This window comes from Aethalodelphis obliquidens, unplaced genomic scaffold, assembly GCF_003676395.1.
Source record: "Aethalodelphis obliquidens isolate GAN/ISIS:26980383/991018 unplaced genomic scaffold, ASM367639v1 scaffold52, whole genome shotgun sequence".
NCBI lineage: Eukaryota > Metazoa > Chordata > Mammalia > Artiodactyla > Delphinidae > Aethalodelphis > Aethalodelphis obliquidens.
In genome coordinates, this window is record NW_020837996.1 from 6,410,161 (window position 1) to 6,437,990 (window position 27,830).

The window sequence follows — 27,830 nt, forward strand, 5'->3', positions numbered from 1 at the left end:
AAAAAAAAAAAAATGGTTTTGCATCCAAATACTTTTCTCTGGGCAGCCCTGCTTTTGCCCCAACACTGCACGCTTTCACTCACCTCAGAAACGTCTCTCAGGCATTGTTACTGGATCAGGGCCAGGTGCTTACCACTCAAAAATCAATACTCGAGAGAGAGGCAAATGTTGGTAGAAAGGAAAGTTGCTTTTAATCAGAATGCTGGCAATCTGGGGAGATGGTGGACTCAGTGTCCCCCAAAAACCACATCTGAAGATTCACTTGGCCGTGAAAGTTTTCAAAGGGAAAGACGGAAGCAGTCTCAGTTAATCATTGAGACGGGGCGGGGTGTGTGTGTGTGTGTGTCACAGTCATCACCATCTCCGACTATGTGCAGACTTGTCGACTTCTTTTGATTTTTCTTTAGATGCTATCTTGCTTACACAGTTTGTCTGTGAGATGACTGAAGGGGGAAGCTAGGGAAGAGATCTGGTCATCTGTTAATTACTTATTCATTTCTACTTCTGTGATCTATGGAAAGAACCAACAGATTGGGCAGAGTATTATGCGATCCAAAGATCTGAAAGGTGTGCTAGGGCTGGAGATGAGTAGAGCATGGGGGGGTGCAAGTTTAAGGTTAGTGACAAGACAAAGGGGGCCTCCTGCGAGAGTTCTTTCCTGCCAGGAGCTGCTTACAGCACCTCGTGTGGGTCCTGGGCTGGGTGTAGGAGCTGCAGCGTTCAGGAAAACACAATCCAGGGAGAAAGGCAGACATGTAAATAAGCACCTGTTGTCTGAGCAGGATAAAATAGGTCTCACAGGAGACGCCAGTGCATGCTGTGGGCACAGTGAAGCAGCAGCAGATGGCTGGTTCTGCTTAGAGGACCAGGAAAGGCTCCCTGGGGGAAGAGGTGATGTTTGAGCTGAGATGTGAGCTATGGCTCATGAGCATTTCCGCAGGCTCTGGGGAAGGGGAGACTCCATCGGTATACAAGGAAGCCATGCTGGGGTTAACAGAGGGCACAGGCCCAGCTGACAAGCAGCTGATGGGACCAGGAGGCCATCCCAGCCTCAAAATGAGATCTCCTCCTCAGTCAGTAGCGAGCTCTGGCCTCCAAAGCCTCAGAGCCAGGGAGGCAAACCAAGGCTGGTCTGCGGTCTGCCCACCGCGGCCCCCAGCAGGGACGTACAGGCCTGGAGCAGCTGGGTTCCATGCCCTCCTTCCTGGGGGTGCCCAGTGGGAGTCACAGGTGGTGAGGTTCTCTTCCAGGCCCGAGGGAAATACACAAAAACCCACCCAAGCCCTACCTGCCCCAGAATGGGGACAGACTGCACTGTTCCTAACTTCCAAGATTTGTCTGAGGAGCAAACTCCCCTGCCTTCAAGGCCCAAGGGGCTGAGTGAGCTGACAGACTTGGGGGAAATGAGGCCCAATAGAGAGTGGTGGGGACTGTGGTAGCTTGGAGGGTATGGCTCTAGCAGATGCAGCTGTGTGGGATGCAGCTTCTTCTCAAAAGAAGCTAGAAATTCAGGGTTTCTATGTAAAATGCTTCAGGGTTTAAATGTTGGCCATTGTAAAACACCCCAGGAGACCTCTCTTTGGCAAGCAGTGCATGCTCCCTTTGTCTTAATTACCACAAACCCATCCATTGCCAGGTCTTTTTCTCATCCGCAAGCCCCGGACATGCGTCATCACTCCTGTTTTAGAGATGAGAAACTTGATGCTCAGATGCATCCTTGGCACAAGAGGCCAGGAAGTGGCAGAGCTGCGATTTAGATCCAGGCCAGGCTCCCAGCAGAACCCGCTCTCCCACATGCTGGGGCATGCAAGGCGGGGCCTAGAGAGGGAGTATGGCCCTGCTCCGATGGTCCAGGAGTCCGGGGTTGCTGCGGTGCCGGCTGACGTGTCAGGCTGCTGCCTGACCGGAATCCTGGGAACTCTTTGTGAGGCTCTGTCGCCACCTAGTGGTCACACCTCAGCATCCAGGTGAGCACGCCTAGTGCATCGAGGAATGACCATTCGTCCCAGGGTGGTGTGGGGTCCTATGCCTTGGGAGCTTGGATTTGAGTCCTGCTTCTACCAGCCCCACTTTAAGACTTCATACTAAACCCGGTCTCTGAGACTTAGGTCTCATTTCTAAAATGGAGAAAAAAATGGTACATCCCACCTGGGGGTTGTTAGGGTTAAATGAGAGAATGCAAGTACCCAGCCTAGTTCAGCTTTCAACACATGTCTCCTCCCCCGGCCCCCAACAATTGTCATTAAAAGCAGAAGAGAACTCTATGGGCCACCCTTGGCCAACATATGTTCTCATGCCAGTCCCAGACAGGGGCCGCCCAGCCTGGCCCTGGCACCGCCAAAGCTTCCCACCTCCCACTCGATGCTGGTTCATCGAGCTTAGAGGATAACAACAAAGACTGTCAGAGCCCCTCTCTCCCCTGAAGTCCCTGAGTATCCTTCCAGGAGACTAATTCCTGGGCCTTGGAACCACAGAAGGATCATCTCTTTTAGAGTTCAGAGCAGGTTGGTTTTGAGTTTGTTTTCCTTTTCCCAATTTTTTTCTCTTTTGTAGCAGCAAAGCCAATTTTCCCATCCGTACTTCAAAGGCCAAGATTTTAAATAAATAAATAAATAAAAGTAGAAATGGAACCATTGTGATTTGCAATGGTTCCAAACCAAACCTCCAGGGACCCCATTTGAAAACCACCAGCTTTAGGCATTATTTCCAGGAGACCCTGGTTAGGATATGCCAGGAAGAAGGTGACCTATTAACCCACAAGCACCTACTGGCACAGACAAGGTTATGGTAAGTTTCCATGTGGAATCAATCCTTAATTTTTTTAATTGAGATATAGTTGATGCGTAACATGTTGGTTTCAGGTGTACGACAATTCGATATTTGTGTATATGGTGAAATGATCCCCACAGTAAGTCTAGTTAACATCCATCAGCATATATAGTTATAATTTTTTTTCTTGTGATGAGAACTTATAAGATCTACCGTCTTAGCAACTTTCAAATATAGAATATTATTAACTGTAGTCACCATGCTGTATATAACACCCCCAGGACTTATTTGTCTTATAGCTGGAAGTTTGTACCTTTTGACCCACTTTACCCGTTTCGCCTACCCCCCACCCCTGGCAACAACCAGTCTCTCCTCTGAATCTACAAGCTCAGGTTTTTTCATTTTGTTTTGTTTTACAATAGATTCCACGTACAAGTTAGGTCATATAGTATTTGCTTTTCTCTCTCTGACTTATTTACTTAGCATAATGCCCTCAAGGTCCATTCATGTTGTCACAAATGGTAAGATTTGCTTCTTTTTTATGGCTGAGTAGTATTCCATTGTACATACATATATACCACATTTTCTTTATCCATTCTTCCACTGATGGACACTTAGATTGCTTCCATGTCTTGGCTATTGTAAGTAATGTTACAACGGACGTGGAGGTGCAGATATTTAGTGAGTGGTTTTGTTTCCTTCAGATAAATACCCAGAAGTGGAACTGCTGGATCATACGGTAGTTTTAAGTTTCTGAGGAACCTTTATACTGTTTTCCATAGTGGCTGCACCAACTTACATTCCCTCTAATAGTGCACAAGAGTTCCCTTTTCTCCACATCTTCATGAACACTTGTTATCTCTTCTCCTTTTGATAGTAGCCATTCTAACAGGTGTGAGGTGACGTCTCATTGTGGTTGTGATGTACACTTCCCTGACACTTAGTGAGCACCTTTTCGTGTACCTGTTGGACATCTCTATGAATTCTTTGGGAAAATGTTTATTCAAATCTTCTTCCAATTTTTTAATCAGTTTGTTTGAGTTTTTGCTGTTGAGATGTATGAGTTCTTTATATATTTTGGATATTAATCCCTTATCAGATATATGATTTGCAGATACCTTCTCCCATTTACTAGGTTGCCTTTTCATTTTGTTGATGATTTCCTTTGCTGCCCAGAAGGTTTTCAGTGGGGTGTAGTCCCACTTATTTTGTTTCTTGTGCTTTTTGGTGTCAAATCCAAAAAATCATCACCAAGACAATGTCAAGGAGCGTACCACCTATGTTTTCTTCTAGGAGTTTTATGGTTTCAGGTCTTACGTTCAAGTCCTTAATCCCTTTTCAGTTAATTTTTGTAGATGGTGTAAGATAGTGGTACCGTTTCGTACTTTTGTATGTGGCTGCCCACTTTTCTCAGCACCATTTGTTGAAGAGACTGTCCTTTCTGCTTTTTATATTCTTGGGTACTTTGTTGTAAATTAATTGACCACATATGCATGAGTTTATTTCTGGACTCTATTCAGTTCCATTGATCTATGTGTCGGTTTTTATGCCAGTATCACACTATTTTGATTACTATAGTTTTGTAATATATATAGTTTAAAATCAGGGAGAGTGATTCCTCCAGCTTTTTCTTTCTCAAGATTGCTTTGGCTATTCAGAGTCTTTTATGGTTTCATACAAATTTTAGGATTGTTCTATTCCTGTGAAAAATGCCACTGCACTTTTGATAGAGATTGCACTTAATTTGTAGACTGCTTTGGGTAGTATGAACATTTTAACACTACTGATTCTTCCAGTCCATGAGCACTGAACACCTTTCCATTTATTTTTGTCTCCTTCACTTTCTTTCATCAATGTCTTAAACAGTTTTAATTGTACAGGTTTTATACCTCCTCAGTTAATTTTTTATAGGTATTTTATTCTTTTTGATGTGATTGTAAATGGGATTGTTTTCTTAATTTCTCTTTCTGATACTTCACTATTAGTGTATAGAAATGCAACTGATTTTTTTTTGCTTTTTTTAATTGAAGTATTGTTGATTTACAGTGTTGTGTTAGTTTCCGGTGTACAGCAAAGTGATTCAGTTATGTGTGTGTCTGTGTATATATTCTTTTTCAGATTCTTTTCCCAGATAGGTTATTATAAAATATTAAGTATCGTTCCATGTGCTATACAGTAGATCCTTGTTGTTTATCTATTTTATATATAGTAGTGTGTATATATTACTCCCAAATTCCTAACTTATCCCTCCCCTGCACCTTTCCCCTTTGGTAACCATAAGTTTGTTTTGTATGCCTGTGAGTCTGTTTCTGTTTTCTAAATAAGTTCATTTATGTCATTTTTTTTAGATTCCACGTATAAATGATAGCATATGATATTTTTCTTTCCCCGTCTGACGTACTTCACTTACAGTGATAATTTCTAGGTCCATCCATGTTGCTGCAATTGGGATTATTTCATTCTTTTTTATGGCTGAGTAGTATTCCATTGTATATATGTACCGCATCTTTATCCATTCCTCTACTGATGGACATTTAGCTTGCTTCCATGTCTTGGCTATTGTGAATAGCACTGCAATGAACACTAGGGCTGCAGTGAACATGTATCTTTTTGAGTTATGGTTTTCTCTGGATATATACCCAGGAGTGGGATTGCAGGATCATACGGCAGTCCTATTTTAGTTTTTGAAGGAACCTCCAAACTGTTCTCCATAGTGGCTGTACCAAGCTACATACCCACCAACAGTATAGAAGGGTTCCCTTTTCTCCACACCCTCTCCAGCATTTATTATTTGTGAACTTTTCGATGATGGCCATTCTGACTGGTGTGAGGTGATACTTCATCATAGTTTTGATTTGCACTTCTCTAATAATTAGCAACGTTGAGAATCTTTTCATGTGCCTTTTGGCCATCTGTATGTCTTCTTTGGAGAAATGTCTATTTAGATCTTCTGCCCATTTTTTGGTTGGGTTATTTGTATTTTTGATATTGAACTGTATGAGCTGTTCGTGTATTTTTGAGATTAATCCCTTGTCAGTTCCATCATATGCAAATATTTTCTCCCATTCTGTGGGTTTTCTTTTTATTTTGTTTATGGTTTCCTTTGCTGAGCAAAAGCTTTTAAGTTTAATTAGGTCTCATTTGTTTATTTTTGGTTTTATTTTCATTACCCTAGGAGACTGCTCCAAAAAGATATTGCTGCTATTTATGTCAGAGTGCTCTGCCTATGTTTTCGTCTAGGAGTTTTATAGTATCCAGTCTTACACTTCAGTCTTCAATCCATCTTGAGTTTATTTTTCGGTATAGTGCTAGAGAATGTTCTAATTTCATTTTTTTACAAGTGGCTCCAGTTTTCCCAGCACCACTTACTTAAGAGACTGTCTTTTCTCCACTGTATGTTCTTGTCTCCTTTCTTGTAGATGAATTGACCATAGGTATGTGGGTTTATCTCTGAGCTTTCTATCATGTTCCACTGATCTATAAGTCTGTCTTTGTGCTGGTAGAATACTGTTTTGATGACTGTAGCTTTGTAGTATAGTCTGAAGTCAGGGAGCCTGATGGCTCCAGTTCCATTTTTCTTTCTTAAGGTTGTTTTGCTATTCAGGAGCTTTTGTGTTTCCATACAAATTTTGAAATTTTTTGTTCTACTCCTATGAAAAATACCATTTAATTTGATAGAGAATGCACTGAATCTGCAGATTGCTTTGGTTAGTATATTCATTTTCACAAACTTGATTCTTCCAATCCAAGAACATGGTATATCTCTCCATCTGTTTGTGTCATCTTTGATTTCTTCAATCAGCATCTTATACTTTTTGGAGTACAGGTCTTCTGTCTCCGTAGGTAGGTTTATTCCTAGGTTTTCTTTTTTTTCTTGATCCAGCTGGTGTAATTTATTTATTTATTTATTTATTTACATCTTTATTGGAGTATAATTGCTTTACAATGGTGTGTTAGTTTCTGCTTTATAACAAAGTGAATCAGTTACACATATACATATGTTCCCATATCTCTTCCCTCTTGCATCTCCCTCCCTCCCACCCTCCCTATCCCGCCCCTCCAGGTGGTCACAAAGCACCGAGCTGATCTCCCTGTGCTATGCGGCTGCTTCCCACTAGCTATCTACCTTACGTTTGGTAGTGTATATATGTCCATGCCACTCTCTCGCTTTGTCACAGCTTACCCTTCCCCCTCCCCATATCCTCAAGTCCATTCTCTAGTAGGTCTGTGTCTTTATTCCTGTCTTACCCCTAGGTTCTTCATGACATTTTTTTTCATAAATTCCATATATACGTGTTAGCATACGGTATTTGTCTTTCTCTTTCTGACTTACTTCACTCTGTATGACAGACTCTAGGTCTATCCACCTCATTACAAATAGCTCAATTTCGTTTCTTTCTATGGCTGAGTAATATTCCATTGTATATATGTGCCACATCTTTATCCATTCATCCGATGATGGGCACTTAGGTTGTTTCCGTCTCCGGGCTATTGTAGATAGAGCTGCAATGAACATTTTGGTACATGACTCTTTTTGAATGATGGTTTTCTCAGGGTATATGCCCAGTAGTGGGATTGCTGGGTCATATGGTAGTTCTATTTGTAGTTTTTTAAGGAGCCTCCATGCTGTTCTCCATAGTGGCTGTACCAATTCACATTCCCACCAGCAGTGCAAGAGGGTTCCCTTTTCTCCACACCCTCTCCAGCAATTATTGTTTCTAGATTTTTTGATGATGCCCATTCTGACCGGTGTGAGATGATATCTCATTGTAGTTTTGATTTGCATTTCTCTAATGATTAATGATGTTGAGCATTCTTTCATGTGTTTGTTGGCAGTCTGTATATCTTCTTTGGAGAAACGTCTATTTAGGTCTTCTGCCCATTTTTGGATTGGGTTGTTTGTTTTTTTGTTATTGAGCTGCATGAGCTGCTTGTAAATTTTGGAAATAAATCCTTTGTCAGTTGCTTCATTTGCAAATATGTTCTCCCATTCTGAGGGTTGTCTTTTGGTCTTGTTTATGGTTTCCTTTGCTGTGCAAAAGCTTTGAAATTTCATTAGGTCCCATTTGTTTATTTTTGTTTTTATTTCCATTTCTCTAGGAGGTGGGTCAAAAAGGATCTTGCTGTGGTTTATATCATAGAGTGTTCTGCCTATGTTTTCCTCTAAGAGTTTGATAGTTCCTGGCCTTACATTTAGGTCTTTAATCCATTTTGAGCTTATTTTTGTGTATGGTGTTAGGGAGTGATCTAATCTCATACTTTCACATGTACCTGTCCAGTTTTCCCAGCACCACTTATTGAAGAGACTGTCCTTTCTCCACTGTACATCCCTGCCACCTTTATCAAAGATAAGGTTTCCATATGTGCGTGGGTTTATCTCTGGGCTTTCTATCCTGTTCCATTGATCTGTCTTTCTGTTTTTGTGCCAGTACCATACTGTCTTGATTACTGTACCTTTGTAGTATAGTCTGAAGTCAGGGAGCCTGATTCCTCCAGCTCCGTTTTTCGTTCTCAAGGTTGCTTTGGCTATTCAGGGTCTTTTGTGTTTCCATACAAATTGTGAAATTTTTTGTTCTAGTTCTGTGAAAAATGCCAGTGGTAGGTTGATAGGGATTGCATTGAATCTGTAGATTGCTTTGGGTAGTATAGTCATTTTCACAATGTTGATTCTTCCAATCCAAGAATATAGTATATCTCTCCATGTATTTGTATCATCTTTAATTTCTTTCATCAATGTCTTATAATTTTCTGCATACAGGTCTTTTGTCTCCTTAGGTAGGTTTATTCCTAGATATTTTATTCTTTTTGTTGAAGTGGTAAATGGGAGTGTTTTCTTGATTTCACGTTCAGATTTTTCATCATTAGTGTATAGGAATGCCAGAGATTTCTGTGCATTAATTTTGTATACTGCTACTTTACCAAATTCATTGATTAGCTCTAGTAGTTTTCTGGTAGCATCTTTAGGATTCTGTTTTTTTTTTTTTTTTTTCAGTACGTGGGCCTCTCACTGTTGTGGCCTCTCCCGTTGCGCAGAACAGGCTCTGGACGCGCAGGCTCAGCGGCCATGGCTCACGGGCCTAGCCGCTCCACGGCACGTGGGATCTTCCCAGACCAGGGCACGAACCCACGTCCCCTGCATCAGCAGGTGGACTCTCAACCACTGCGCCACCAGGGAAGCCCTAGGATTCTTTATGTATAGTATCATGTCATCTGCAAACAGTGACAGCTTTACTTCTTCTTTTCTGATTTGGGTTCCTTTTATTTCCTTTTCTTCTCTGATTGCTGTAGCTAAAACTTCCAAAACTATGTTGAATAATAGTGGTGAGAGTGGGCAACCTTGTCTTCTTCCTGATCTTAGTGGAAATGCTTTCAGTTTTTCACCATTGAGGATGATGTTGGCTGTGAGTTTGTCATATATGGCCTTTATTACGTTGAGGAAAGTTCCCTCTATGCCTACTTTCTGCAGGGTTTTTATCATAACTGGGTGTTGAATTTTGTCAAAAGCTTTCTCTGCATCTATTGAGATGATCATATAGTTTTTCTCCTTCAATTTGTTAATATGGTTTATCACATTGATTGTTTTGCGTATATTGAAGAATCCTTGCATTCCTGGAATAAACCCCACTTGATCGTGGTGTATGATCCTTTTAATGTGCTGTTGGATTCTGTTTGCTAGTATTTTGTTGAGGATTTTTGCATCTGTGTTCATCAGTGATATTGGCCTGTAGTTTTCTTTCTTTGTGACATCCTTGTCTGGTTTTGGTATCAAGGTGATGGTGGCCTCCTAGAATGAGTTTGGGAGTGTTCCTCCCTCTGCTATAGTTTGGAAGAGTTTGAGAAGGATAGGTGTTAGCTCTTCTCTAAATGTTTGATAGAATTCACCTGTGAAGCCATCTGGTCCTGGGCTTTTGTTTGCTGGCAGATTTTTAATCACAGTTTCAATTTCAGTGCTTGTGATTGGTCTGTTCATATTTTCTATTTCTTCCTGATTCAGTCTTGGCAGGTTGTGCATTTCTAAGAATTTGTCCATTTCTTCCAGGTTGTCCATTTTATTGGCATAGAGTTGCTTGTAGTAATCTCTCATGATCTTTTGTATTTCTGCAGTGTCAGTTGTTGCTTCTTTTTCATTTCTAATTCTATTGATTTGAGTCTTCTCTCTTTTTTTCTTGATGAGTCTGGCTAATGGTTTATCAATTTTGTTTATCTTCTCAAAGAACCAGCTTTTAGTTTTATTGATCTTTGCTATCGTTTCCTTCATTTCGTTTTCATTTCTTTCTGATGTGATCTTTATGATTTCTTTCCTTCTGCTAACTTTGGGGGGTTTTTTGTTCTTCTTTCTCTAATTGCTTTAGGTGCAAAGTTAGGTTGTTTATTCGAGATGTTTCCTGTTTCTTAAGGTAGGATTGTATTGCTATAAACTTCCCTCTTAGAACTGCTTTTGCTGCATCCCATAGGTTTTGGGTCGTCGTGTCTCCACTATCATTTGTTTCTAGGTATTTTTTGATTTCCTCTTTGATTTCTTCAGTGATCACTTCGTTATTAAGTAGTGTATTTTTTAGCCTCCATGTGTTTGTATTTTTTACAGATTCTTTTCCTGTAATTGATATCTAGTCTTATAGCGTTGTGGTCACAAAAGATACTTGAAACAATTTCAATGTTCTTAAATTTACCAAGGCTTGATTTGTGACCCAAGGTATGACCTATCCTGGAGAATGTGCCATGAGCACTTGAGAAAAATGTGTATTCTGTTGTTTTTGGATGAAATGTCCTATAAATTTCAATTAAGTCCATCTTGTGTAATGTATCATTTAAAGCTTGTGTTCCCTTATTTATTTTCATTTTGGATGATCTGTCCATGGGTGAAAGTGGGGTGTTAAAGTCCCCTACTATGAATGTGTTACTGTCGATTTCCCCTTTTATGGCTGTTAGTATTTGCCTTATGTATTGAGGTGCTCCTATGTTAGGTGCATAAATATTTACACTTGTTATATCTTCTTCTTGGATCGATCCCTTGATCATTATGTAGTGTCCTTCTTTGTCTCTTCTAATAGTCTTTATTTTAAAGTCTATTTTGTCTGATATGAGAATTGCTACTCCAGCTTTCTTTTGGTTTCCATTTGCATGAAATATCTTTTTCCATCCCCTTACTTTCAATATATATGTGTCCCTAGGTCTGAAGGGGGTCTCTTGTAGACAGCAGATATATGGGTCTTCTTTTTGTATCCATTCAGCCAATCTGTGTCTTTTGGTGGGAGCATTTAGTCCATTTACATTTAACGTAAGTATTGATATGTATGTTCCTATTCCCATTTTCTTAATTGTTTTGGGTTCGTTATTGTAGATCTTTTCCTTCTCTTGTGTTTCTTGCCTAGAGAAGTTCCTTTAGCAGTTGTTGTAAGGCTGGTTTGGTGGTGCTGAACTCTCTCATCTTTTGCTTGTCTGTAAAGGTTTTAATTTCTCCATCAAATCTGCATGAGATCCTTGCTGGGTAGAGTAATCTTGGTTGCAGGTTTTTCTCCTTCATCACTTTAAATATGTCCTGCCAGTCCCTTCTGGTTTGCAGAGTATCTGCTGAAAGATCAGCCATTAACCTTATGGGGACCCTTGTGTGTTATTTGTTGTTTTTACCTTACTGCTTTTAATATGTTTTCTTTGTATTTAATTTTTGAGAGTTTGATTAATATGTGTCTTGGCGTATTTCTCCTTGGATTTATCCTGTGTGGGACTCTCTGTGCTTCCTGGACTTGATTAACTATTTCCTTTCCCATATTGGGAAGTTTTCAGCTATAATCTCTTCAAATATTTTCTCAGTCCCTTTCTTTTTCTCTTCTTCTTCTGGAACCTGTATAATTCGAATGTTAGTGCATTTAATGTTGTCCCAGAGGTCTCTGAGACTGTCCTCAGTTCTTTTCATTCTTTTTTCTTTATTCTGCTCTGCAGTAGTTATTTCCCCTATTTTATCTTCCAGGTCACTTATCCGTTCTTCTGCCTCAGTTATTCTGCTATTGATCCCATCTAGACTATTTTTAATTTCATTTATTGTGTTGTTCATCGTTGTTTGTTTCATGTTTAGTTCTTCTAGGTCCTTGTTAAATGTTTCTTGCATTTTGTCCATTCTACTTCCAAGATTTTGGATCATCTTTACTATCATTATTCTGAACTCTTTTTCAGATGGACTGCCCATTTCCTCTTCATTTGTTAGGTCTGGTGGGTTTTTATCTTGCTCCTTCATCTGCTGTGTGTTTTTCTGTCTTCTCATTTTGCTTATCTTACTGTGTTTGGGGTCTCCTTTTTGCAGGCTGCAGGTTCGTAGTTCCCGTTGTTTTTGGTGTCTGTCCCCAGTGGCTAAGGTTGGTTCAGTGAGTTGTGTAGGCTTCCTGGTGGAGGGGACTAGTGCCTGTGTTCTGGTGGATGAGGCTGGATCTTGTTTTTCTGGTGGGCAGAAATTGCGATATGCGGGCCTCTCACTGTTGTGGCCCCTCCCGTTGCGGAGCACAGGCTCCGGATGTGCAGGCTCAGCAGCCATGGCTCACGGGCCCAGCCGCTCCGCGGCATGTGGGATCTTCCTGGACCGGGGCACGAACCCGTGTCCGCTGCATCGGCAGGTGGACTCCCAACGACTGCACCACCAGGGAAGCCCTATTCCTAGGTATTTTATACTTTTTAATGTGATGGTAAATGGGATTGTTCCCTTAATTTCTCTCTATGATCTTTTGCTGTTAGTGTATAGAAATGCCACAGACTTCTGTGTATTAATTTTGTATCCTGCAACTTTACTGAATTCACTGATGAGCCCTAGTAGATTTCTGGTAGCGTCTTTAGGGTTTTCTATGTATAGTATCATGTCATCTGCAAACAGTGACAGTTTTACTTCTTTTCCAATTTGGGTCCCTTTTCTTTTTCTTCTCTGATTGCTGTGGCTATCTATGTTGAATAAAATTGGTGAAAGGGACTTCCCTGGAGGTCCAGTGGTTAGCACGCCACACTTCCACTGCAGGGGACGTGGGTTCAATCCCTGGTCAGGGAACTAAGATCCTGCATGTCATGCTATGTGGCCAAAAAAAAAAAAAAGAAATAGAAGAGAAAAAGTGGTGAGAGTGGACATCCTTGTCTTGTTCCTGATCTTAGAAGAAATGCTTTCAGCCTTTCACCATTGAGTCTGATGTTAGCTGTGGGTTTGTCACGTATGGTGTTTATTATGTTGAGGCCCCTATAGGTTCCCTCTGTGCCCACTTTCTAGAGAGCTTTTATCATAAATAGGTTTTAAATTTTTTCAGAAGCTTTCTCTGTATCTTCTGAGATGATCATATGGTTTTTATTCTTCAGTTTGTTAATGTGGTGTATCACACTGATCGATTTGCAGATACTGAAAACTCCTTGCACCCCTGGGATAAATGCCACTTGATCATGGTGGGATTTATCCCACATGTATCATGGTGTATGATACTTTCAGTGTATTGTTGGATTCAGTTTGCTAGTATTTTGTTGAGGATTTTTGCATCTGTGTTCATCAGTGATATTGGTTTGTAATTTTCTTTTTTTGTGGTATATTTGTCTCGTTTTGGTATCAGAGAGATGGTGGCCTCATAGAATGAGGTTGGAAGTGTTCTTTCCTCTGCAATATTTTGGAATAGTTTCAGAAAGATAGGTGTTAACTCTTCTCTAAATGTTTTGTAGGATTTGCCTGTGAAACCGTCTCGACTTGGGCTTTTGTTTGTTGGGGGTTTTTTAATCACAGATTCAATTTCAGTACTTGTAATTGGTCTGTTCATATTTTCTATATCTTCCAGGTTCAATCTTGGGAGATTGTACCTTTCTAAGAATTTCTACATTTGTTCCAGGTTGTCCATTTTATTGGCATATAGTTGCCTGCAGTAATCTCTTACGGTGCTTTGTATTTTTGTCATGTCAGTTGTAACTTCTTTTTCATTTTTGATTTTTTTAAATATAAATTTATTTATTTTTGGCTGCGTTGGGTCTTCGTTGCTGCGCATGAGCTTTCTCTAGTTGTGGTGAGCAGGAGCCACTCTTCGTTGCAGCACGTGGGCTTCTCACTGCAGTGTCTTCTACTGTTGCAGAGCACAGGCTCTAGGCGCACAGGCTTCAATAGTTGTGGCAGGCAGGCTCAGTAGTTGTGGCGCATGGGCTTAGTTGCTCCGTGGCATGTGGGATCTTCCTGGACCAGGGCTCGAACCCATATCCCATTCATTGGCCGGTGGATTCATTTTTTTTTTTTTTTAATTTATTTATTTTTGGCTGCATTGGGTCTTTGTTGTTTTGTATGGGCTTTCTCTAATTGTGGCAAGCGGGGGGCTACTCTTCATTGCGGTGCACGGGCTTCTCATTGCAGTAGCTTCTCTTGTTGCGGAGCACAGGCTCTAGGTACGTGGGCTTCAGTAGTTGTGGCACGTGGGCTCAGTAGTTGTGGCACATGGGCTCAGTAGTTGTGGCTTGCGGGCTCTAGAGCTCAGGCTCAGTAGTTGTGGTGCACAGGCTTAGTTGCTCCACAGCATGTGGGCTCTTCCTGGGTCAGGACTCGAACCCATGTCCCTTGTATTGGCAGGTGGATTCTTAACCACTGCGCCACCAGGGAAGCCTGGCATGCGGATTCTTAACCACTGCGCCACCTGGGAAGCCCCCATTTCTGAGTTTATTGATTTGGGCCCTCTCCCTTTTTTACTTGATGAGTTTTGCTGAAGGTTTATCAATTTTGTTTTTCTTTTCAAAGAACCAGCTTTTAGTTTCATTGATCTTTTCTATTCTTATTGTCTGTTTCATTTATTTCTCCTCTAATCTTTATGATTTCTTTCCTTCTACTAACTTTGGTTTTGTTTGTTCTTTCTCTAGTTGCTTTAGGTGTAAGGTTAGGTTGTTTGAGATATTTCTTGTTTTCTGAGGTAAACCTGTATCGCTATAAACTTCCCTCTTAGAACTGCATTCCATAGGTTTGTTGCATTCCATACGTTTGGGATCATAGTGCTTTTCTTTTCTGTTGTCTCTAGGTATTTTTTGATTTCTTCAGTGATCCATTCTTTTTGTTTTAATAGGTCTTTATTGGAGTATAATTGCTTCACAATACTGTGTTAGTTTCTGTTGTACACCAAAGTGAAACAGCCATATGCACACATATGTACCCGTATCCCCTCCCTCTTGAGTCTCCCTCTCACCCCTCTAGGTCATCGCAAAGCACTGAGCTGATCTCCCGGTGCTGTGCTGCTGCTTCCCACTAACTATTTTACATTCGGTAGTATATATATGTCAATGCTTCTCTCACTTCCTCCTCCCACCCATTTCCTCAAGTCCATTCTCTATGTCTACATCTTTATTCCTGCCCTGCAACTAGGTTCATCAGTACTTGTTTTTTTTTTTTTAAATTCCATATATATGCATTAGCATACAGTATTTTTCTCTTTCTGACTTACTTCACTCTGTATGACAGACTCTGGGTCCATCCACCTCACTACAAATAACTCAATTTCGTAACTTCTTAAGGCTCAGTAATATTCCATCATATATATGTGCCACATCTTCTTTATCCATTCATCTGTCAATGGACATTTAGGTTGGCTCCATGTCCTGACAATTGTAAACAGTGCTGCAATGAATATTGTGGTACATGACTTTTTGAATTATGGTTTTCTCAGGGTATATGCCCAGCAGTGGGATTACTGGGTCATTTAGTAGTTCTATTTTTAGTTTTTTAAGGAACCTCTGTATTGTATTCCATAGTGGTCGTATCAATTTATATTCCCACCAACAGTGCGGGACTGTGCCCTTTTCACCACACCCTTTCCAGAATTTGTTATTTATAGATTTTTTGAAAATGGCCATTCTGACCAGCGTGAGGTGATACTTCACTGTAGTTTTGATTTGCATTTCTCTAATAACTAGTGATGTTGAACATCTATTCATGTGCCTCTTGGCCATCTGTATGTCTTCTCTTTAGGTCTTCTGCCCATTTTTTAACTGGATTGTTTGTTTTTTGAAATTGAGCTCCATGAGTTTTTTGTATATTTTGGAGATTAATCCTTTTTCTGTTGTTTCATTTGCAAATATTTTCTCCCATTCTGAGGGTTGTCTTTTTGTCTTGCTTATGGTTTCCTTTGCTGTGCAAAAGCTTTTAAGTTTAATTAAGTCACTTTTTTTGTTGTTGTTTTTATTTCCGTTACTCTAGAAGGTGGGTCAAAAAAATCTTGCTGTGGTTTATGTCAAAGTGTATTCTTCCTATGTTTTCCTCTAAGAGTTTTATAGTGTCTGGTCTTACATTTAGGTCTTTAATCCATTTTGAGTTTATTTTTGCGTATGATTTTAGGGAGTGTTCTAGTTTCATTCTTTTACATGTAGCTGTCCAGTTTTCCCAGCACCACTTACAGAAGAGGCTGTCTTTTCTCCATTGTATGTTCTTGCCTCCTTTGTCATAAATTAGGTGACCATATGTATGTGGGTTTATCTCTGGGCATTCTATCCTGTACCATTGATCTATATTTCTGATTTTGTGCCAGTACCACACTGTCTTGATTACTGTAGCTTTGTGGTATATAGTTTGAAGTCGGGGAGCCTGATTCCTCCAACTCTGTTTTTCTTTCTCAAGATTGCTTTGGCTATTCGGGATCTGTTGTGTTTCCATACGAATTGTAAAATTTTTTGTTCTAATTCTGTGAAGAGTGCCATTGGTAGTTTGATAGGGATTGCATTGAATCTGTAGATTGCTTTGAGTAGTATAGTCATTTTCACAGTACTGCTTCTTCCAATCCAAGAACATGGTATATTTCTCCATCTGTTTATGTCATCTTTGATTTCTTTCATCAGTATTTTATAATTTTCTGAGTACAAGTCTTTCACCTCCTTAGGCAGGTTTATTCTTAGGTATTTTATTCTTTTTGTTGCAATGGTATATCGGAGTGTTTCCTTAATTTCTCTTTCTGATTTTTCGTTGTTGGTGTATAGGAATGCCAGAGATTTCTGTGCATTAATTTTGTATCCTGCAACCTTACCAAATTCATTGATTAGTTGTAGTAGTTTTCTGGTGGCATCTTTAGGATTCTCTATGTATTGTATCATGTCATCTGCAAACAGTGAGAGTTTTACTTCTTTTCCAATTGTATTCCTTTTATTTCTTTTTCTTCTCTGATTGCCATGGCTAGGACTTCCAACACTATGTTGAATAAGAGTGGTGAGAGTGGACATCCTTGTCTGGTTCCTGATCTTAGAGGAAAATGCTTTCAGTTTTTCACCATTGAGTATGATGCTTGCTGTGGGTTTGTCATATATGACCTTTATTATGTTGAGTAGGTTCTATGCCCACTTTCTGGAGGGTTTTTTTTTTAATCATAAATGGGTGTTGAATCTTGTCAAAAGCTTTTCCTGCATCTATTGAGATGATCATATGGTTTTTCTTCTTCAATTTGTTAATATTGTGTATCACATTGATTGATTTGCGTATATTGAAGAATCCTTGCATCCCTGGGATAAATCCCACTTGATCGTGGTGTATGATCCTTTTAATGTGTTGTTGGATTCTGTTTGCTAGTATTTTGTTAAGGATTTTTGCATCTCTGTTCATTAGTGATATTGGTCTATAATTTTCTTTTTTGGTGATATCTTTTTCTGGCTTTGGTATCATGGTGATGGTGGCTTCATAGAATGAATTTGGGAGTGTTTCACCTTCTGCAGTTTTTTGGAAGAGTTTGAGAAGCATCAGTGTTAGCTCTTCTCTAAATGTTTGATAGAATTTGCCTGTGAAGCCATCTGGCCCGAGACATTTGTTTGTTGGAAGATTTTTAATTATGGTTTCAATTTCATTACTTGTGATAGGTCTGTTTATATTTTCTAATTCTTCCTGGTTCTGTCTTGGAAAATTGTACCTTTCCAAGAATTTGTCCATTTCTTTGTGGTTGTCCATTATATTGGCATATAGTTGTTTGTAGTCTCTTATAATCCTTTGTATTTCTGCAGTGTCAGTTGTGATTTCTCCTTTTTCATATCTAGTTTTATTGATTTGCATCCTCTCCCTTTTTTTCTTGATGAGTCTGGCTAAGGGTTTATCAATTTTCTTTATCTTCTCATACAACCAGCTTTTAGTTTTATTGATCTTTCCTATTGTTTTCTTTGTTTCTATTTCATTTATTTCTGCTGTGATCCTTATGATTTCTTTCCTTCTACTCACTCTGGGTTTTCTTTGTTCTTCTTTCTCTAGTTGTTTTAAGTGTAGGCTTAGATTGTTTGAGATGTTTCTTGTTTCTTGAGGTGAGATTGAATTGCTATAAACGTCCCTCTTAGAACTGCTTTTGCTGAGTGCCATAGGTTTTGGGTCATCATGTTTTCATTGTCATTTGTTTCTATGTATTTTTTTATTCCTTCTTTGATTTCTTCAGTGATCTCTTGGTTATTTAGTAGTGCACTGTTTAGCCTCCATGTATTTGTGTTTTCCACAGTTTTTTTCCTGTAATTGATTTCCAATCTCATAGCATTGTGGTCAGAAAAGATGCTTGAAACAATTTCAATTTTCTTAAATTTTTCGAGGCTTGATTTGTGACCCAAGATGTGATCTATCCTGGAGAATGTTCTGTGTGCACTTGAGAAGAAAGTGTATTCTGCCACTTTTGGGTGGAACGTTCTATAAATATCAATTAAATCTATGTGGTCTGTTGTGTCACTTAAAGCTTGTGTTTCCTTATTAATTTTCTGTCTGGATGATCTGTCCACTGGTGTGAGGTGTTAACGTCCCCCACTATAATTGTGTTTCTGTTGATTTCCCCTTTTATAGCTCTTAGCATTTGCCTCATATATTGAGGTGCTCCTATGTTGGGTGCATAAACACTTATTATTGTTATTTCTTCTTCGATTGATCCTTTGATCATTGTGTAGCATCCTTCATTATCTCTTATAAGAGTCTTTATTTTAAAGTCTATTTTATCTGATACAAGTATTGCTACTCCAGGTTTCTTTTGATTTCCATTTGCATGGAATATCTTTTTCCATCCCTTCACTTTCAATCTGTGTGTGTCCCTAGGTCTGAAGTGGGTCTCTCATAGACAGCATATACATGGGTCTTGTTTTTGTATCCATTCAGCCAGTCTGTGTCTTTAGGTTAGGGCATTTAATCCATTCACATTCAAGGTTATTGATACGTATGTTGCTATTACCATTTTCTTAATTGTGTGGGGTTTGTTTTTGTGGGTCTTTTTCTTCTCTTGTGTTTCCTGCCTAGAGGAGTTTCTTTAGCATTTGTTGTAAAGCTGGTTTGGTGGTGAATTCTTTTAGCTTTTGCTTGTCTGAAAAGCTTTTGATTTTTTCATCAAATCTGAATGCGATCCTGGCTGGGTAGCGTAATCTTGGTTGTAGGTTTTTCTCTTTCATCACTTTAAGTATATCCTGCCACTGCCTTCTGGCCTGCAGAGTTTCTGCTGAAAAATCAGCTGATAACCTTATGGGGATTCCTTTGTATGTTATTTCTTGTTTTTCCCTTGCTGCTTTTAATATTTTTTCTTTGAATTTAATTTTTGTTAGTTTGATTAATGTGTGTCTTGGTGTGTTTTTCCTAGGGTTTATCCTGTATGGGACTCTCTGTGCTTCTTGGACTTAGGTGACTATTTCCTTTCCCATGTTGGAGAAGTTTTCCACTATAATCTCTTCAAATATTTTCTCAGTCCCTTTTTTTTTCTCTTCTTCTTCCGGGACCCCTATAATTCAAATGTTGGTGCATTTAGTGTTGTCCCAGAGGTCTCTGAGATTGTCTTCAATTCTTTTCATTCTTTTTTCTTTATTCTGCTCCTTGGCAGTTATTTCCCCCATTCTGTCCTCCAGCTCACTTATTAATTCTTCTGCCTGTGTTTCCTTATTGATTTTCTGGCTGGATCATCTGTCCATTGGTGTAAGAGGGGTAATGCAACTGATTTTTATATATTAATTTTGTGTCTAGCAACTTTACTGAATTTGTTAGTTCCAACAGTTTTTTAGTGGAAAGTTTAGGTTTTTCTATATATAACATCATGTCATCTGCAAATAGTGACAGTTCTACTTCTTACTTTCCAATGTGTATGCCTTTTTTTTCTTCTTTCCTAATTGCTCAGGCTGGGACTTCCAATACTTTGTTAATATAAATGGCAAGAGTGGGCATCCTTGTCTTGTTTCTGATTTTGAAAGAAAAGCTTTCAGTTTTCACCACTGAATATAATGTTAGCTGTGGGCTTGTTATATATGGCCTTTGTTTGGTTGAGTTTGTTCTATACCTATATTGTTAAGAGTTTTCATCATAAATGGATGTTGAATTTTGTCAAATGCTTTTTCTGCATTTATTGAGATGATCACATGATTTTGATCCTTCATTTTGTTAATTTGGTGTATCACACTGATTGAATTTGTGATTTTGAGCCACTCTTGCATCCCTGGAATACACCCCACTTAATCATGGTATATAACCTTTTGAATGTACTATTGAATTAGGTTTGCTAATATTTTATTAAGAATTTTTGCATCTACGTTCATCAGAGATATTGGTCTGTAATTTTCTTGTGGCATTCTTGTCTGGTTTTCGTATCAAGATGATGCTGACCTTGTAAAACGAGTTTGGAAGTGTTCCTTCCTATTTTTTGTAAGAGTTTGAGAAGGATTGTTATAATTCACCAGTGAACCCATCCAGTCCTAGACTTCTGTTTGTTGGGAGGTTTCTGACAGCTGATTCCATACCCTTAGAGGCATACTTCGTTTTACTGCACTTTGCTATATTGTGCTTCACAGATACTGTATTATTTACAAACTGAAGGTTTGTGGCAACTCTGTGTCAAGTCTGTTGGTGCCATTTTTCCAACAGCATTTGCTCACTTCATGTCTGTGTGTCATGTTTTGATAATTCTCATAATATTTCAACCTTTTACAGTATTTATTATGGTGATCTGTGATCTTTGATGTTGTTATTGCAGAAAGAGTATGCCTCCCTGAAGGCTCAGGTGACAGTCAGCATTTTTTTTTTTACCAATAATGTATTTTTAATTTAAGGTATGTAAATTGTTTTTTAGACAAAATGCTATTGCACCCTTAATAGAGTACACTGTAGTAGTATAAACATAACTTTTATGTGCACTGGGAAACCAGAAAATTCATGTGACTTGCTTCATCAGGTGGTCTGGAACTGAACCCACAGTATCTTATGTTGTTTGAAATTATTTCCAAATAAAAAACAAAACAAAATGCAAGGAATACTAGTCAAGTTCACAGTCCAGTGCAGGCTGTGGAAGGCACTCAGCAAATCCTCTGTCTCTCCCATTTCTCTCCTGCCCAGCGTGGAGACCGTGAATGACGGGCAGTTTCACAGTGTGGAGCTGGTGATGCTAAACCAGACCCTGAACCTGGTGGTGGACAAAGGAGCCCCCAAAAGCCTGGGGAAGCTCCAGAAGCAGCCAACAGTGGGCATCAACAGCCCCCTCTACCTTGGAGGTAAAGCCCCACCCCCTCCCACCCCAAACACCTCCACCTCCCACCTGCCCCCTGTGCTCGGGCACCCACCCCCAGGCCAACTGGTGAGGCTCGCTGCTCTCAGCACCCACTGCCAAAGCTAATCAACGAAGGCTTCCTGGAGGAAGTGACAACCAAGCTGCTCCCTAAAATGTGAATAGTTAGCCAGATCATGGGGAGGAGAAGAGGAAAGGAAAGAGAGCAGGGTTCCTTCTGAGAAACTACACGTTTTTTAGGGAGGATGGTGGAAGGTGAAGATGGAATGGGAAGGAAGGAGATGGATACAGGGGCCAGCCCCTTCAGATACAGGGGCTTCCTCTGCTCTGCCACCCCCTTAAATGCTGTGAGTCTCAGCTGATGTGTGTAGAGGAGTATGTTTGCCATTAAGGTCATTCAAAGGCCAAAGAGAGAAGGAGCCACCAGTCTGGCAGAGCATGGGCCTGAAACCCAGCCTTGGGCCAGTAGTTCTCAAAGGGTTACGTGCCAAAGAAAAAAAAAGGCATCAGAGCAGCTTATTCAACATGGAGGTTCCCAAGACTTCTCCCAAGGAGTCCACCTCCGAGGGCTGGAATTCGGGCGAGCAGGGTGGGCAGGGGAGTATCTTCAGGTCGCTGTCCTGGTGTCCCTCCCGCAGGCATCCCCACCTCCACGGGCCTCTCGGCCTTGCGCCAGGGCGCGGACCGGCCGCTGGGCGGCTTCCACGGCTGCATCCACGAGGTGCGCATCAACAACGAGCTGCAGGACTTCAAGGCCCTCCCGCCGCAGGCCCTGGGCGTCTCGCCGGGCTGCAAGTCCTGCAGCGTGTGCAGGCACGGCCTGTGCCGTGCCGTGGAGAAGGACAGCGTGGTGTGCGAGTGCCACCCAGGCTGGACCGGCCTGCTGTGCGACCAGGAGGCCCACGACCCCTGCCTCGGCCACAGGTCGGTGTCCCTCCCCCTCTGCCCCGCCCGGGAAGTGGGCACTGATGGAAGCTGGAGGGACTGCAGTCAGACTGTAGACAGGGGCTGCTTAGAAGGTCAGGGGCTTAACACGTCCAAACAAACAGCAGGTCTTGTTCAGAGGAGACATCAGTGTGCCAGAGCCTAGCTGAAAAACACTTGTCAAGTGGCCTTCAGAAGTTGAAAGGGGCACCCGTGTGCATGCACCTTGCCAAGTGGGTGCATTTCGGCCCGACTCGACTCCCCACTCAGTGGTAGCCTGTGAGGGCACCAGGGGTGTATAACCACACACAGCCGAATCATTTCATGGCTCTGGCATTCATTATGCATCAAAATATTCACTGAGGGCCTACTGTGTGTCAGGCCTTGTGCTAAAAATAGGAGACCCAGCACCCTCAGTGTTCGGAAATCTGAATCGGCCAGAGATGACACCAGAGCCATGTCTAGTAATTCGCTTGGCCGAACAAGCTGGGACATGATATTGTGGATCAGGAGTGAAGGATGCTATAAAGGGGTTGAGTTTCCTGGGTAGCTCTGGAGTGTGTGTGTGACTATGAGTGTGTGTGTGTGTATGCATTGGACTCTGTAACGAATACGTCTACAATGAACCCTGCCTCTGAATGTCATCCCAGTACAGAGAATGCTGCAGCACAATTAAGAATCCAGGCTGTGGCATCCGTTTCTCCATCTAGGAGATGTGGATAAGACTGTCTACTGCACAGGAGAGCAGAGGATGTGGATAAGACTATCTACTGCACAGGACAGCAGAGGAGAGGGGATTGTAGAAAATAAGACTGATGCTAGGTGTAAAGCACTTACCCCAATGCCTGGCACAGAGCAAGTGGTAGCTGGTGGTAGAGACAGTTATCAATTAAGATGGCAGAAGACTGCGTGGGTTCTGACGTCTGTGGGTACAACAGCCAGCCTCATCAGGCTCACAGCTGTCAGTGTCACTGGGCGATGCTCACAGCCTCCAGCTGACTGATGCTCAGCCACTGGGCTGGTGGAGGGTGGACCATGGGGTGGAGAAGGCCTAAGCTCCCACAGCTCCGTGTCCCCTGGTCCGGGCTGGGGTGGACAAAGGAAGCCTCCAGCTGCACTGACTGCCTGGTTCCCCTCTCATCCTCGCCTCTGCCCCCAGCTGCAGTCAGGGGAGATGCGTGGCCACTGGGACCTCCTATGTGTGCAAGTGCGCCGAGGGCTACAGAGGGGCCTTGTGTGACCACAAGAATGACTCTGCCAACGCCTGCTCAGCCTTCAAGTGTCACCACGGGCAATGCCACGTCTCAGACCAAGGGGAGCCCTACTGCCTGTGCCAGCCCGGCTTTAGTGGGGAACACTGCGAACAAGGTGGGTCCACTGTGCGCATCGGCGGGGGTGGGGGACGGTGCCCGGGAAGGATGCGGGGGTCAGACTTGGACTCCACATTCAGATGACCTAAGTTCCGGTTCTGGCTGAGCCACTTAGAGGCTGCATGACCTTCATTAAGTTACTTTCTGAGCCTCAAATTCCGTCATGTTGAATATGGGGGGCAACACCATAACTTCCTGTGTCAGTTAGCCATTGCTGTATAACAAATTAGCCCCAACACATAGCAGTTCAAAACCACACTAAACAGGCTCCATCCCACACGGTTCCCGTGGGTCAAGCATTCAGAAACGGCTTAGCTGGATAGTTCCAGCTGGGGTCTCTGGAGGTTGCAAACCGCCAGGACTGTGTGAGCAGTCTGGGTTGTTCTTTCTCTCCTCTCCCCTCCCCTCCTTTTCTAATTGCCGGCCCTAGAGCTGCCAGAGTGGCCCTCTGACCAGCACCACTGACTCACCTGGGAGCTTATTAGAAATATAGACGCTCAGTCCCAGCCCAGCCCTTCTGAATCAGAACCTGCTTTAACAAGAGCCCTCGATGGTTCTTAGTCACATTAACACTTCAGACATTGCTCTGCAATCTCCTCCCAAACCTCATGCCATTATTGGGTCAACAAAAGACAGTTCCTTGGTCTGATCCCATTTCAAAAACATCAAATCACTTACCTCTCTTAGTGACCCCTTTAGTGTATTAATTTGGAGGTAAGTGCAAAAAAAGGAAAATTGAAATTAAATTATATTCCAGCTGAAATGGTTCTGTCTCACCTTGGAGGTTTTTCTCCTGCATGGAAACTGAGAAGTCTTCGTCTTCCTTCCTGCCACTAGAATCCTGGGCAGGCTACCTCCTGTCACTAGAGGACTCTTTCACATCTTATACCTTGTTGAAATACCATTCTTAACCAATTTGGTAAATAATGTATTCTGAAATAATTTCAGATCTAACAGAAAAATGGCCAGAATATAAACAACAGCGTTCCCATTCCCTTCAGCTGGACAGCCCAACTGTTAACATGCTGCCGAGTGTGCGTTCTCCCTGCCCCGCACATCACACACACCTATTATCATTAGGCTTCTTTTGATCCTGTTAACAATCACATAATTTTAAAAACCTATATCAAGCTTAACAGAATTCACATTACATCACATTAACCACCTAAAACTTTAAACTGCATAAAGCCCTTTGCATTCACAATCCCTGTGATGCTCATAACAGCCCCTGAAAAAGCAGGAAGAACCAGGACCTGTGTCACCATTTTCCGGACAAGGAAACTGAGGCTCAGGGATCCAAGGCTGTGTGGCCGAGGATCCTAGTCCTGAATCCATGACTCTCTCTCTCAGTGCCTTGCTCCAGATGCTTTCCCAATGTACTGAGGACAGTAGTGGGGTCAAGGTGAAGAGTTGGGTCAGGGACCGGAGGATTAAGCAGATCCAGGGGTCCCCTCCCCTCATTTCTACAACTTGTGGAAAAGCTCGCACGCATGCGCGCACACACACACACCCCACCCCCAGACTCTTTGGCTCACTGACTACTGTTCCTCTTTCAGATCTCAACTCCAGCATCACTTCCCAGAGACAATCCCTGGCCCCTGGGCTAGTCAGGCTCCTTTGCCATGTATTTTGTATAAACACATCCCGTTTCTTCGTAGCATGCACCTCAGTTTATCATTACAAATGTATTTATTTAAATGACACTGTAATTAGTGTCTAGACTCTACACCAGCAGAGACAGGCTACTGAGAGTGGTGGGGACTGGGGCAAACTGGAGATCTCCTGCCCCGTCTAAAGCCCACGGCTTCAGCCCATCATTGCCACACAGGGACTCAGCTTTGCCAGAGCCCCTGCTTTTCAAAGAAACCAGATATCCCAATGTTCAGATGCAATCTCCTGGCATTGTGGTTTTTTTCTTTTTTTTAATGTTGGCATTTAATTTGGTTTCTAAGTGTCTGTGGCACAAGCAACATAGGTCTGGGATGGGATTTAGCCCTCAGTCCCCCAATCTGCCACATCTAGTTTGATCTTTAAGTTCCTTGAAGGAAGGGACCGAGCCTGCTCTTGTCACCCTGCTATCCTCGGGGCTTAGTTTTAAACCTATTATCGAGGTTGGCACGGAAAGGCACTTAGTATTTGTGGAAGAGTGAGATGGGTTATGGGAGGGTGGGCAGGGAGATGGATGGACGAGTGAATGAGTAAGTACGCACGGGCTTCGGCCCACGAGTGTCTCAGAGCAGCCTACCCCGGACAGCCATCTCCAGCCCCAATGCCCTGCCCTTACCTCTTCCGCCCTCTGCAGAGACTCCATGCCTGGGGGGGGTAGTCCGAGAGGTGATCCGCCGCCAGAAAGGTTATGCCTCGTGTGCCACGGCCTCCAAGGTGCCCTTAATGGAATGTCATGGGGGCTGCGGTCCCCAGTGCTGCCAGCCCACCCGCAGCAAGCGGCGGAAATACGTGTTCCAGTGCACAGACGGCTCCTCGTTCGTGGAAGAGGTGGAGAGACACTTAGAGTGCGGCTGCCGCCCGTGTTCCTAAGGCCCCCCGCAGCCCTTCCGCCTCCCAGACTCCAGCCGGGTGGGTGGGGACGGCCACGTGGGACCCCCCCCACGAGATTCGCAGTGAAGCAGTAGAAGCTGGAAAGGAAGCAAAAGAAGAGAATATTAAGTATATTGTAAAATAAACAAAAAATAGAACTTATTTTTATTATGGAAAGTGACTATTTTCATCTCTTATTATATAAATATATCACACCATCTGAGTATATGTACCATATAGTGAGTTATTTTTACCGACCTTTTTGTCCTGTGTTGTGTATTTGTCGTGTTTTTATAAACAGCTGTTAAAAGTTTTAAGAAAAAAGGCTAATAAAAATGTTTTAAAACGAAAGGATGAGCATAAAGAAGTGATAGCCTGTCTGAGAAGGAAGGAGGAGGTTTATACGTCTAGGAAACACTGTCGTCATTAGGTCGGCAGAAACCAGAACCTGCTTACTGAGCTCAGGAAACAGAACGAGAAGAGGAAAAGAGCGAAGGAAAAGGTTTTTCTTTGTTTCTTCCGATTTTTAATGACTTTTCCTTCCCTACAAGCACCCAGCTTTTCAGTCCTGGTTGCCGAAGCCCAGGATGCCCAGTTCTTCCAGGAAAAGCCACTGAGCACTGGCCTCTGACTCTCCCTGGGACCCAAAGCATCGGCCGCCGCCCATGTGCTCCAGGCCCCTGCAGGGTCTCAGCCCACTGCAGACCCCCTCCCCATCCTGGCTGCCCTTGATTCCATTACAGGACTGTCTGAACTCCGCCACAGGCTTCATCTGAGCCTGTTTTGCCAAATCTGAAAACAGCTGCCCTTCTCCTGCCCCTCCCCAGGAAGGCAGTCCCCCTGCGGCTCCTCCAGGAACGCAGGGGTCACCCATCTCCTCAAGCCCCAGCACTGGCCCTTCCACTGGAAGTTCTGAACCACTCTCCTCCCTCAGCCAACCTCGTACTGGGAGGCGACACTAGGAGAGCAGGCAGCCCGGCTCACTGGCAAGTTCTGGGAGGCTCCTGCCATGGGGTACCTAGGCCTCTGACACCTGAACCTCCAGGCCTCCGTCATGATGACGAAGACCCCTTGCCCGTCTGTACCACTTCTCCGTGCATATCCACACTGCACCTTATTCTCTCCATGCGACCCCTGCCCCCGGCGAAAGGAAGCACTATAACCCCATTTCATAGATAAGGAAACTGAGGCCTCGCTCCAGCCCTGTACCTCTCCTTACGCCACACCTCTGATAAGTGAACGAGCCAAGCCTGGAGCCTAGACTCAAAACCCTAGATTCCTTCTCCAGAACAGCATAAACCCAGGAGATGCGGGCAGTCTAAGTTCATCAGAGAACCCCTACCAGAAAAGGAAATGGTTTTTTCTGCTATTTTTCCTGCTCTCATTCTGCCTTGTTCTACCTCCTTGGTATCCAGAATGATTCTAGACTGGGGGACTTACGTATCGGGGGTGTGAGCCAGGGCAGCCTGTCTAGCCCAGACTCCACTCCAGGAACTGCCAGCCCTCCTGAAGGGGACTTGCCCCTGCCTCTTCCCCACCCTCGTCTGCCCCTTTCCACCCCAGTCAGGCTAGGGCAGATGGTCCAGGGGCTCAGCAGCTCACACCGACCCCCGTCTCGCACCCATTGCTCCCTCCCCCAGGAGCCTCCCCTGCAGAAGAGTCAGGGAGGAGAGTGTAGGGCCCAGTGGACCATCCAGCTCTGAGCATCCCCAGAGGAGCCCAGTGGTTCTCTGAGGACTGATGGCGAGCCAAAGGCTCAAAGAATCAAGAAGGGAGAAAG

General features: G+C 42.6%; 1 protein-coding gene and 1 long non-coding RNA gene across 2 annotated transcripts in view; one reads left to right on the plus strand and one right to left on the minus strand.

Moving 5' to 3' along the window:
* SLIT3 (slit guidance ligand 3) overlaps positions 1-26,397 on the plus strand; it is a 609,330-nt gene extending 582,933 nt beyond the window's left edge. The window contains exons 33-36 of the mRNA XM_027084345.1: positions 21,050-21,204; positions 21,857-22,142; positions 23,302-23,510; positions 25,815-26,397. Coding sequence (XP_026940146.1) covers positions 21,050-21,204; positions 21,857-22,142; positions 23,302-23,510; positions 25,815-26,050 — 886 coding nt within the window. The 3' untranslated portion in view covers positions 26,051-26,397. The remainder of the gene's footprint in view (positions 1-21,049; positions 21,205-21,856; positions 22,143-23,301; positions 23,511-25,814) is intronic.
* Positions 167-25,896, minus strand: LOC113608241 (uncharacterized). The gene is made up of 2 exons (XR_003428274.1): positions 25,797-25,896; positions 167-2,117 (listed from the first exon to the last, which is right to left on the minus strand). It is a non-coding gene; the product is annotated as an uncharacterized LOC113608241 (long non-coding RNA).
* Positions 26,398-27,830: the final 1,433 nt, after the last annotated feature.